Below are 13,134 nucleotides of genomic sequence, written 5' to 3' on the forward strand. Positions count from 1 at the left end.
TAAGTCAAAAATGCTTCCTTTATTACACAAAGCCAATACTGCTACTTCTAAGTTCAACTGTTGGTGCATCTCTATATCGTTCAAAGTGTTACGCCCGTGATATGAACAATGACCACTTCCAAATGTCAGTGAACAGTGGCTCCCTGTGAGTGTCATCATGGTACCTCTCCCCATTGCACACGAGTCAACAAACTGCTCTAGAAAATTAAGTTCTCCCAGGCCCAGAGTAAACATATACTCAATATTCTTCCATACTTTATTATACCTTAAGAAGCAAACTTCTGAATGAGATACAATTAAAGATACCACAGGTGTCCTAGTTTGTCAATACTGTTTTGCCATTTTCATTAACAAAGCAGATTACAATGTAGCCCTAATTTGCATTATAATTTATTACAAGACACTGCACATTCTCCTGAAGACACACCATGATTTGCAAGATGCCAGGTCACTCTCCCAATCAGTGAATGGTGAGCTCACCGGCAGGTGCAGGGCTACTTCCTGTATTCCAATGATGTGCTTGAAATAGTGCTTTTGCAAGATCAGTGTGGATTATGTGGACACAATTTTGAAGCAATCTCCATTACACATTTGGTAGAAGTAAAAGACTGCCTGACTTAATCTTACTATTAGTGTACTAGTGTTGTTATATTATAAAGACATATTATATTCCATTATTCTGCTTAGCTCAAGGAAGAATAAAGAATTTGGGCCAAAATTATAACCAGATTATGAGCAATTTTCTAAGCGAAAGAAACAAAGTAAATGCTGAGGTTACTAAAGATGTAATAATTCTCTTCACATGGCCTTTACTGTTTTGTGAACTGCATCATTTAAAATCCTGAGCTTAACAAAAATCTTTATAAATCAATTCATCAAAACAGGCATATGGCCAATAAGAATTTAATTTCACACCAATAAAACTTTAGACTTTAGATTTATTTAGGGGCTGTTTGCGTATGTTTATAGAATATTTCGTTTAAAAGATGACGAGACAGCTCCCCCTCAGTGAGACTCTGGCCTAAATATATTTGCTTTATTTATATAGCAAGAGAATAACATTAAACATGGAAGCTTTCAATTTGTGGCACTGAAAGACCTACACAGGGCATCCTTCAAAGGCTACAATTAAGGATCCACCTAATTTTTCAGCAATACAAGCCCGATTGAGATCTTCTGGTCCATTTGCTTGACATTCATGTTTTATGCCTAGAGAGGAAAAAAAACAATTCTATTTAGAATTATGGCAGCAGTTTATCTCTTTCTCTAGGATATCAAACTTTTAAAAGACCGGTTCTAATCTGGATAAACTGGGGTATATACAAACACAGAATACTACACAGTAATAAGAATAAATAATTGTAACTACATGCATCAAGGTAGATGGGCCTCACAAACGGCATTCACTGAAAGAATCCAGATTTAAAATGCATATATTCTATTATATATATAGATATAGCATACAAAATCAGCCCACACTAACTTATGCTGTTAGAAGCCAGGGTGCTGGCTACCTTGAGGAGGAAGGGGCAGGCAGAAAGAAGTGCTATGAATTGAAGGGAACAGCACCAGAGAGGCTTCTGCGGTGCTGGTTATTAGATTAAGAAATAACCATTATGTTCACTCTGAAAAATTCATCACATTCTACAATAATTTGTGACATACACTTTTCTATAGATATGTTGTACTTCGCTACAAAGCTAAAAGACAGGTCTAGTAAAAAAATTTTCTTGGTTTTTAAAATATAAAAATACAAATTATTTTTGATTGCACAGTTGATTTTGTCAACTGTATTGAAAAGCAAACAGCTGGCTCTTCAATGGTATTACACTACACATTTATAAATTGATCACAATTAAAACTATGTGAAATATTAGTGACTGCTTTCTTAGAACAATTACACTACCAACTACAAAAACGAGCTCAATTATGGATTACATACAGTAGCCTCTCTGTAAATGGCCACTGTCTTTTAAATAGCTGCATGGTTATTCCCATCATTTAAAGACCATTTATTTCTCAAGCTGCTGAAAGCACAGGAGGTCAGCTTTTGAGCTACTCAGGACTGATCTGAGAAAGCCAGTGGATGCTTTCATTAGAAAAAAAAGGTAGCATGGTCACTATCTTTTTTTTTTTTTTTTTTGAGATGGAGTTTTGATCTTGTTGCCCTGGCTGGAGTGCAATGGCGTGATCTCAGCTCACTGCAATCTCTGCCTCTTGGGTTCAAGCATTCTTCCTGCCTTAGCCTCCCAAGTAGCTGGGATTACAGGCACGTGCCACCACGCCCAGCTATTTTTTTTTTGTATTTTTAGTAGAGACGGGGTTTCACCATGTTGGTCAGGCTGGTCTTGAACTCCTGACCTCAGGTGATCCACCTGCCTCGGCCTCCCAAAGTGCTGGGATTACAGGTGTGAGTCACTACACCCAGCCAGTCACTATCTTTTATTATCACCAAATCAAGTGTGCAAAGCAATTCCCTTTACTGAAAGGCAATGCAGAATAAAGATAATAAGGAATCCACTCTGAACCTTTTGGTTGGGCTGGGAAAGTGTTGAAGCTAAAGGATTTAAAAGCATCTGTTAGCAATCCAGTGACACACTTCTAGGGGGTGCCAAACATCAGACCAAATGCACGAAGAACCTGACCCGGCAATAAACTATGCAGCAGCAAGCCTCGGGAAAGGAAGCAAGAATTTTTTTTCATAACTAAAAAACAGACTAGGGCAAACCTGTTCTACCATGAGAATATAAAAACCAGTGACAGTAAAACAAACAACAAAATCAACATCAGGCCAAGCCCTTGTGACCTTGGCTCACTCAGCTGTTTGGAAATAGCCATGGAAGGAAGGTGGCAGGGCAAACTCTTGAACTAAAACTCACACATGAGACCAAGTCTCCCCTTCTACAGCTGAGAGAATCAAGGCCCATGGAGGTTAAGCAGTTCTGGCCAAGGCCACACAGCAGTTAGACAGGCTTCGCCCTCAGTGCAGGCCTTTGGGCACTTGCCCCATGCATGTTCTTCCCATCATACCAACATTTTCTCCTGGCTGAAGTCTGGCCAGGCCATCTCATCAGGATCCCAATCACCCAGTGGCAAGTCAAATAGAACTGACCAGCTCAGGAGTGGGTGCACTTTCCTTGGGACACAGATGAATCAATTACCTAAAATCATGCCATTCAACAGTAAAGCTGGAGAAAAGAGCATCCTTTCTCATTTAGGTACATCTCCCTTTTGCAACTTTATTATAACAATTACATTCAAAGGCAAGAGCAAATGTACTATTATGTCCAATGTTAAACAATCAGTCTCCACCTCCTACATGAGAAAACTGGCAGCACCTCAAATTAGTTTAAAACCAGCCTAAATAAACGATATATACAGACGTCGTCAAGGGCAGAGTTATTAAATACAGGCTGGGAAGACTCAGAGCAACCAGCACAAAGCAGAAGATACATGGAAAGCCACGTTCAATCTTCTGCTTTTCTCAAAACAAGTAACACTTCTCCCTTGTGCCTGAAGTTCTGCAAAAAAATAAGGTGCTTCTCAGAAAAGGTGCTGCCCCATTCTGGGTGTCTGGGTGTTTACCATACCTCTACATATTCAGAGGTAATCTAGAACATACCTTGAAATTTCTTTTTAATTGCATCCTTGGAGCTTGCATAGATCATTTTACTTTTCAGAGGTGCCAGTTCTGGTGCCCTAGATAGAAAGATGCCAAAAATGAAAAAAGTGGTCTAGAGAAAGTACAACTTGCATCTTGTTAAACATTTGCTTCAGTGTCAAGGGGAGAATCCTCAGACTCTCCTGAGATATTTTTTCTTAACTGAATATTTGTTCTACCTCCCCAGCAGCTCAGAGAGGAAATGCTACAGTTAGGCATAAGTAGAATTACTCAGGTTGACCAGGGTGGGAAAAAAGAAGAGAACCACTGGTGGCAAAAGACAACCACCAATTAAAAATCAGATCACAGTGGCCACAATGAAAGAACCAATACTGAGTACTGCACTGTATAACTCAATTCTTTTTCTCCAGAATATTTCTGTTCATTTATTATTAATAAAGGATTGGATTCAGGCTAATATTTACACAAGGTTTTTGACAGTTTTTCTTGTTGGAAAAAAGTTTTAAAATACAGAAAAGTACAGATAATAATCTAAGTATGTGTGACCCAGAATTAAATGCTAATATTTTGGCACCTTTGCTTCAGATTGTTTTCTAAAAAAGAATAAATCAAAAAAAAAGGAAAAAAAAAAAAAAAAAGAATAAATTACACATAAAAGTCCTTTTCTTAGACTTCCCCAGTCCCTTCATCTATTCCAATAGCAGGTTTTGATCCCACAGATACTTGTTTTTAGTCTAACATAACAATACATGTTTAATTATAGATCTGGGAGTCCACGTTTCAATAATTCTCTTGAAAAAAATATTAAATCCACTTGTATAATCTCATGATTCTAAATACAGCTTTCACAAAGATTTCTAAATGGCAACTCACCAATAATTATGTCTTGTCAATATTATTACTATCTTGTATTTATAAAATTTGAGCACGTTCTCCCTCTTGAATGGAAGCGTGTTGGAAGAACAGCATATGCATCATAACACCTTCAGCAGCAACACTGAAGAATGATTAGTAATGGACAGAAACCCCTGTCCCACTCAGACTGCTTGCACGTGAGTCCTTCTTTCCTCTGTACGCCAACCCATAGGCCCACCTCCATGCCACAATGCTAAAATATCACAGAGAAGATGCAGTACAGTAAGTCCACACTTAACATTGCCAGTCGGTTCTTGGAGCCTGTGACTTAAAACAAAATGACATATACCAAAACCAGTAATTTTTTTCTCAATGTTATAACAAAACTACATTGAAGGAAATGACGCTATTTGAGGACCTGGTGTATGTTGTTTTGCTTACAGTTGCGGTTTCGAAGAGCCTCCTGGAGGTCACTGAGATATTACTGTATAGCTAAATACTTCTGAGCATTTAATAATTCCATTTAGCTGCCACACTTCGAGGACATTCAACAGTCATGAGCACTGGCATGTGGACCTCACCTAGTGTACCCCTTACCCCAGTGAGCAGAGATTCTATTCTTGGGAAAAAGGAAATGGGCAGTCTGTCTCTCAGAGGCTTATTCATCCCAATCCTAAGGTCCAGTGAAGGAGGCAAAGTCATCACAACCTCAGGACTGGCAGATATTTGAGCTACAGAGTGGGTACTTTTCTTTTCTTTTTTTTTTTTTTTTCTTGAGATGGAGTCTCACTCTTTCGCCCGGGCTGGAGTGAGTGGCACGATCTCGGCTCACCGCAACCTCCGCCTCCCAGGTTCAAGCGATTCTCCTGCCTCAGCCTCCCGAGTAGCTGGGACTACAGGCGTGTGCCACTACACTCAGCTAATTTTGTATTTTTAGTAGAGGTGGGGTTTCACCACGTTGGTTGGCCAGGATGGTCTCGATCTCTTGACCTTGTTATCCGACCGCCTCTGCCTCCCAAAGTGCTGGGATTAGAGCCACTGCGCCCGGCAAAGTGGGTACTTTTCTTATGAAAATAGGTCAGAAATATAAAAAAGCATTGGCTGTTCTGATTTTATTCTAACCAAATTGTTAAACTACTTGAAGAGCTGCTCCTTGGGTGGAGTTTGTTATAGAAAATGGCTTTAATAAGGTTCTACCTTTTCTTAAGTAATAGTGTAATAGTGCAAAATAAACCATTGCACTAACACTAAATTTCCTTTTCTTCTATTATTTTCCAAATTTTTAAAAATAAGAATGTATAATTTTCATAATTACAAAATACATAAAAAGCAGAAAAAATAACTGTAAATTAAGGAAATAGTGACCCATTTAAAAGCCTAAACCATTAGCTGGTCTATCTGCCACTCAGCTGTGAATGCCAGAAGAGCAGGGACTTAACTTCACAGCTGTTTTCCCAGGCCCTAACACAGTAGCTGGCATGTAGTAGAAATAAAGTTCAATAAATGCACATTCATTCAAATCCTTGTTAATTTTCAGTCTTACGTACCCGCTTCAATGGACTCTAAGCCGCCCGAATACGTGCACCCTGACCTCATATTTGCATTCCTCACAGCAATTTAGTTTAATCAAGTGCAGTAAAAGCTTACTGAAATAGAAGTGAGGTGTGACCTCGAGTATCTTCCTTTTTAAACCTCAATCCTCTGCATCTCCTACTCCCATATCCCTTACACTCCAAACTATTGATGGCACACAGCTAAAAGCTAAGTCCCTCCCTGCCTTGCCCTGACTCAGGCCAAAGTATCAAGAGAATCCTTGCTCCTCTAACAAAAAAAAAAATCAGGTGGTGTTACCATTTCTCCCTCCCCTTGGAAACTAAAGAATTGTATTCCTGGCCGTATCAAGGAATGTAGTATAATACTCAATAAATGAGAGATCCAGGTGTAACTTTTTCTAAAGCTTCATCTCAAATACTGACTTACCTGAAAAGACCAGAATAATTAAACAACATTTCAAGAAAAAGGCCATAAAAATAACTTTATAGCACTGTTTCACTATCTAGAGTAACACTGACCAACAGTTTTCTGCAGTGACGGAAATGTTCTGTATCTGTGCTACTCAATAAGGTGGCCACTAGTCAGATGTGGCTACTGAGCATTTGAAATGTGGTAATTCATTCAGCTAACAAACTGAATTTTTAATTTTAAATAATTTAAATAGCCACATGTGGCTAGTGACTGCACTACGAAACAGTACAAATGTAGAGCGAATTATAGCAGGGAGGGAATGGTACCAACTTCTTCAAAAGTAGCGGACCACAGAGGCACAAGTAAAGGGTATATATTTAAAAGAGTAGAAGGCTGGTTCCTGGCACAGCTCCTTGGAAAAGTAGGGGTTTGGCTTATAATAAGAAAGTTAAAAGAAGTAGGAAATTTTAGCTTATAAAAGCAGTACATTTAGAGGATGCCTCCTGTCCTTTCCCCATAAAACATACACACACCACACACACCACAATCAATTACTGAGAGTCATATAGCAAGTAGACAGAAAATAGTCAAAATTTAGTTGTGGTCCCATTAACATCAGCCCTGGTAACATTATGAAACCTATAAATAAAAATTAAATAACAACTGCAAAGAGTTGAATAAAAATTACTTTGGTGCTGGAACTGGTTTTCCGAGTGCTAACAAAGTAAGTTTTACAGAGGCTAAATATTTCCAACATGCTTACCACAAAAAAAACATCAACTCTTCTTTTCTGGATTCTTTTGTTTCAAAGCTTGCATCATACAAAGCATAGCGACAATCTTTTTCAGGAAGCATTCCCACAAAATGCTTGAAAGGATCAGTTATGGTTACACCAACATCTCCAACCAAGATCTCTTTGCCTTCTTCTACAATGATGCACTTTTTGTCTGCACTGAGACAAAAAATGACAGCCTTCTTTCTTTTCTTGATTTCTTCTGGTGTGGAACATTTACGAACTTTCATGTCATAAAAAATGCGACATACTTCATCAGCTACTTGCACTCCTGAGGCCTATGACGAGAAAATACATGAGAAAAAGACTTACAATTTTTATTGTGCCAAACGTAAAATACTAAATTCTGCTTATAGATTGGCATATATTTAACATTTTACAGGTACATCATCTAATTAAAAAACTAGAAATTTGAGCTGTAATCATTACTAATTTCAGACATCAAACTTTTTAAAAGATCACAAATATATGCCATTCATCACTACTGCACAGGGGTAAAGAAACATTCAACTACAGCAGCCTCTCCTACCCAAGAATCTTAAAAGAAGTGTTTCCTAAGGTGCTGGGTTATTTTCTTCTTATACAGGTTGCTTAGAGCATTGACCACAGGCAGATCATCTTCCCAGTCTGTATGCTGATGACACCTAAAATTCCTTTTGTAATACACAGTAGCTGGTCATAGCTGCTAGACTGGGAAATTTTCATCCCTACAGCATCTCTTTCTCTAACTAAAAAAAAAGATTAAGAGGTCTTTGCTCTACTCACATTTCAAATTATGTGATCAATATTCAGTATTAGTCACCTGCCATTAAAATTTCACTTAAAAATTCCAAATTTTAAACCAAGATTAGAATAAATAAGAAAATGTCTACTGCTATAATAAAGAGGGTATCTTAATTCGGGATTATACTGACCAGAAAAATAATCTTTCACTATGTTATACTTGCTATTCTGGGACAAAGCACAGTTAAACAAGATTTTGATAGCACAAGACCTTAAACCAGTTTTTAATTTTTTCATCTTGAGGAATGTGCTATTTACATTAACTTTACTATATCCATAATTTTTAATGCTTCATTAACTACTTTGTTTTGCATGTTAGCTTTTCTAAAACAAGAATTATAAAGCCCAACAAGAGATGCCCAGGAGGCTGTGCCAGTCATGGTTGAACAGCACTGGAGGATGATCAGACTAAGGGAAGAATGCAGACAATCAAATGTGTGATTGTAGGAGATGTGACTGTAGGCAAAGCCTGCCTCCCCATCAGTTATACAACAAACGCCTTTCCTAAGGAGTATATCCCCAATGTCTTTGACAACTATTGCACCCAGACATCTGTGGATGCCCAAATCATCAGCCTGAACCTGTGGGACACCACTGGCCAAGAGGAGGAATATGACGAACTGCGAATGTTCTCCTGTCCCCAGACCAATACCTTTGTCATTTGTTTTTCCACTGGCAACCCATCCTCTTATGCCAATGTGAGGCATAAGTAGTACCCAGAGGTCACCCATCATTGCCTCAATGTATCTGCTATGCTGGTAGGCACCAAAAGGGACCTGTGGAGTGACTGTGAGACAGTGAAGAAGCTGAAGGAGCAGAGCCGAGTGCCAATGACTCCTCAGCAAGGCCCCTCCCTGGCTAAGCAGGTAGGAGCTGTGAAGTATCTGGAATGTTCAGCCTTGATGCAGGAAGGGGTGCATGAGAGATGGGATCTCGTTACATTGCCCAGGCTGGAGCTTAGTGGCTACTGACAGGCATGATCATAGTGCACTGCAGCCTTGAACTCCTAAAATTGGGCAGTCCTCCTGCCTTGGCCTCCCAGATAGCCGGGACTGCAGGTGCATGACAAAGCGCCTGGTTACTTTATTTCTTTTTACTGTTGAATAATATTCTATTGTTTGGATATCCCACATTTTCCTTGTCTATTCATCAGTTGACAGACATTTGGGATGTTTCCACTTTTTGGCTATTAACACTGCTACAAACACTCATGTACAAGGTTTTGTGTGGACATGTTTTTAATTCTCTTGGGTAGAAAACTAGGAGTGCAATTGCTGGGTCATATGGTCAATTTATGTAAAACCATGCTTTGAGTCAAGAATGGTATCTTTAGACTGGGTGTAGTGGCTATGACTGTAGTCTCAGCACTTTAGAGGGAGAGGGCAAGAAGATCACTTGAGTTCAGGGGTTTGAGACCAGTGTGGGCAACATAGGGAGACCGCGCCTCTAAATTTTTTTTAATAAAAAGGGAAAAATGAATCATAAGCAATAGAATTTAAATACTAAACAATGGAAAAATATTAATGATACCCAAATTAATGTCAAATCATTTAAGAAATAAAAATGCACATAAGATAAAGATAACCAACAGAATGAGAGAAAACGTCAGAAAATCCTACAAGGAACTTGTCAGAATAAAGAACCCTTACAACTCAATCATAAAAAAAGGCAAATACTTCAATTGAAAAACAGTTAAAGGATTTAAATAGTTCTCCAAAGAAAATATATAAATGGTTAACAAGGATATGGAAAAAATGCTCAACATCAATAGTGATTAGAGAAAAGCAAATCAAAACCATAATGAGATACCTCTTCACTTCAAAACCATAATGAGTCACCCACTAGGAGGGCTAAAATAAAAAAGATGGACAATAACAAATGTTTGTGGGGTCATGGAGAACTTGAAACCCTGATATGCTACTGTAGAACTGTAAAATGGTACAGCCGCTTTGGCATGCAGTTTGGCAGTTCCTCAAAAAGTTAAACATAAAGTTAACACCTGACCTAGGAATTTCACTCTTAGGTATATATACACAAGAGAAATGAAAATGTGTCCACACCAACACCTGTACACAAATGTTCACAGCAGCATTATTCAAAATAGACCAAAAGTGAAAACAACCCTCAAGTCCACTTAGTGATTAATAGATTTTTAAGATATAGTATATCCACACAATGGAGTATTTCTTGGCCATTAAAACAATGAGGTACCGATACATGCTACAACAAGGATGAACCTTGACAAACACTGTGCTATGTGAAAGAAGCCAGACAGAAAAGGGCACCTATTGCATGATTCTATTTATATGCAATGTTCAAACTGGGTAAAATCAATAGACAGAAGGTAGACTAGTGGTTTCCAGGGGTTGAGAAAAAAAGGGAATGGGGAGTGACTGCTAATGAATATGGGATTTCCTTTTGAAGTAATGAAAATGTTCTGGAAGTTGACAGGAGTGATGCATACACAACGATGAATATACTGAAAAACCACTGAATTGAACTGTACTTTGTGAATCTACTGAAAAACCACTGAATTGAACTGTACTTTGTGGTATGTGAATTATACCTCAATAAAGTTGTTACAAATACCACGTATTCTCACTTATAAATAGGAAATAAATAATGTGTACACATGGACAGAGTGTGAAATAATAGACAATGGAGAGCCGGGGGAGGATGAGAAATTAATTAATGCGTAGAATGTATGTTATTTGGGCGATGGATACCCTAAAAGATCCGGCTTCACTACTACACCATCCATGCATGTAGCAAAATTACACTTGTACCTTCACAAATTTATACAAACAAATAAAAAATAAAGTTGTTACTTTAAAACCCGTGCAAGAATTCTGGGAGAAAGACACACTAAGATCCTAGCACTTACTTAATATTAAGGTAACTGGGTCATTTCATCATTTCATTCATTAAAGATCTCTAAATAATACACTCCAATGCCATCTACTCCACATTTTCTGTTCATAAATGAACATTCACTCTAATAACAGAAACAGAAAATTAAGACTAGAAAATTCTTAACTACACAATGTTAGCACATTCCTACTTTAAAAAAGCACTTTTCTTAAACCTTTTACTGCTTTAAGAGTAGTATATTTCTGATCTTTACAACGTATCTTACGTTAAGCAAGTTAAAAATCTTCATTTTGCAACAGATGAATAAAATGTTCAAAGAAACAAAAATTGAAGAACTAGAAACAGACCCCAATCCCTCTAACTCCCTAGTCCATAATGTTGAAATCACATTTGACCCAACAAGCAATTTCTAAAAGCATGAAGGCAACATTTAAAGCCTTATATTCAATCGACCAATATTTGAATACATCTGTCAATATCCAAGCATCTCAAACATTCTAAATTCTGATTTGTAAATTGAATCAATGATTACTAGTAATCGAAAACAAAGTGAATGTGTATTCTGCAATTATAAAACATAAATCTCAGCCAAACCTGGCTGTAACTTACAAGCTCCTTAAAAGCCTCAGTAAGGAAGAATTTTGTCTTTTTTTCTATTAGAAATGATGTCTGTGGAGGTTTCTTATACCATTAGACACTTGTGCTTGAGGAAATTAACATTGAAATACTGAATCACACTGAATACTGTGAAGGAGAAACTGGCACAGAAACTGGAAGCAGAAAACCAATTTTGAGACAATTACAAATATTCAGAGAAGAAAGTTCTGAACTACAGCAGTGAGGTTAAAAACAGAAAAATTCAAGGACATGTCAAAGTCAAATCAATACAGTTGAATGAGACACAGAAGAGTGGTAACAGATGAGCCCCGGGATTCTCTCGATTAGTGACTAGACTGCGATATATGAACAGAAAAGGAAATATGGCACAGTATGACACATCAACTCTGAAGATTGTGCAAGACATCTAGGTGGAGATGACCAGACAGCAGTGGAAGTATGAGCATGGATCTCGTTGGAAGGCTTCACCTAATACATATTTTGGACTAGCCCACACCAGGGGGTCACAAACATTAAGCAGCAAATCTAGTTTCTCACCATTGAGTATGTATGTAAAAATTAAAAAGTAAAAAAAGAAAAACAAAACAAAAAAAAAACCCCAAACCATCAAGGACACTAAAAAGAGGCAATCAGAAAGAAAACTAAGAAGAAAAAGTAAGGAGGAAGAAAGCAGTATCTTAGAAGCAAGGGAGAATATTTTGAGGAGGAAAGTCATCAACATCCAATTCTGCAGTATTTGCGACAATGAAAACACACCACTGGGCTTGGCAACTGGGTCTCTGAACATTTCAATAGATGGGAGAAATGGGACAGAAGTCAACCATAATGGACTGGAGACCCATCGGGAACTGAAGAGGTAAAGACAGAAAACGTAAGATGGCTAACAATGAAGAAAAAGGGAAGACTGAATGCTACTTGATGAAAGTTGTCTTATGATTGGGGCGATGTAACTGTTCTAGATGTTTAAGAACTTGATGTTAAAACAGAACAAACAAAACACTGAGTACTTACTACTGCCTGATACTTGTAAATCAAAACAATTCTATGAGACAGCCACTATCACTATTTGCATCTTTTTTTTTTTTTTTTTTTTTTTTTTTTGAGATGGAGTCTTGCTCTGTCGCCCAGGCTGGAGTGCAGTGGCGCAATCTCGGCTTACTGCAAGCTCCGCCTCCCAGGTTCATGCCATTCTCCTGCCTCAGCCTCCTAAGCAGCTGGGACTACAGGTGCCCGCCACCATGCCCGGCTAATTTTTGTATCTTTAGTAGAGACGGGGTTTCACCATGTTAGCCAGGATGGTGTCTCAATCTCCTGACCTCGTGATCCGCCCACCTCAGCCTCCCAAAGTGCTGGGATTACAGGTGTGAGCCACCACACCTGGCCTGCATCTTAAAGATGCAATTTTTTCTACTGAGGCATACAAAATTAAATAACTTGCCCAGGGTTACAGAGGAAACAACAGCAGAACTGGGAATGGAACTCTGGCAATTTGGTTCCAGAGGAGATACTTTTTTTTTTTGAGATGGAGGTTCGCTCCTGTCACCCAGGCTGGAGTGCAATGGTACAATCTCAGCTCACTGCAACCTCCACCTCCTGGATTCAAGCAATTCCAGAGGAGATAATCTTA

At 38.3% G+C, this 13,134-nt stretch overlaps 1 protein-coding gene across 1 annotated transcript in view; it reads right to left on the bottom strand.

Annotated features, from left to right (window-relative positions):
- The window catches only part of DSTN (destrin, actin depolymerizing factor), a 36,429-nt gene continuing 23,295 nt past the window's right edge, over nucleotides 1–13,134 (bottom strand). Inside the window, exons 2-4 of the mRNA XM_010381475.2 lie at nucleotides 7,206–7,513; nucleotides 3,623–3,699; nucleotides 1–1,209 (exon numbers count right to left, since the gene is read on the bottom strand). Coding sequence (XP_010379777.1) covers nucleotides 1,100–1,209; nucleotides 3,623–3,699; nucleotides 7,206–7,513 — 495 coding nt within the window. The 3' untranslated portion in view covers nucleotides 1–1,099. The remainder of the gene's footprint in view (nucleotides 1,210–3,622; nucleotides 3,700–7,205; nucleotides 7,514–13,134) is intronic.

This window comes from Rhinopithecus roxellana, chromosome 13 (assembly GCF_007565055.1).
Source record: "Rhinopithecus roxellana isolate Shanxi Qingling chromosome 13, ASM756505v1, whole genome shotgun sequence".
Taxonomy (NCBI): Eukaryota; Metazoa; Chordata; class Mammalia; order Primates; family Cercopithecidae; genus Rhinopithecus; species Rhinopithecus roxellana.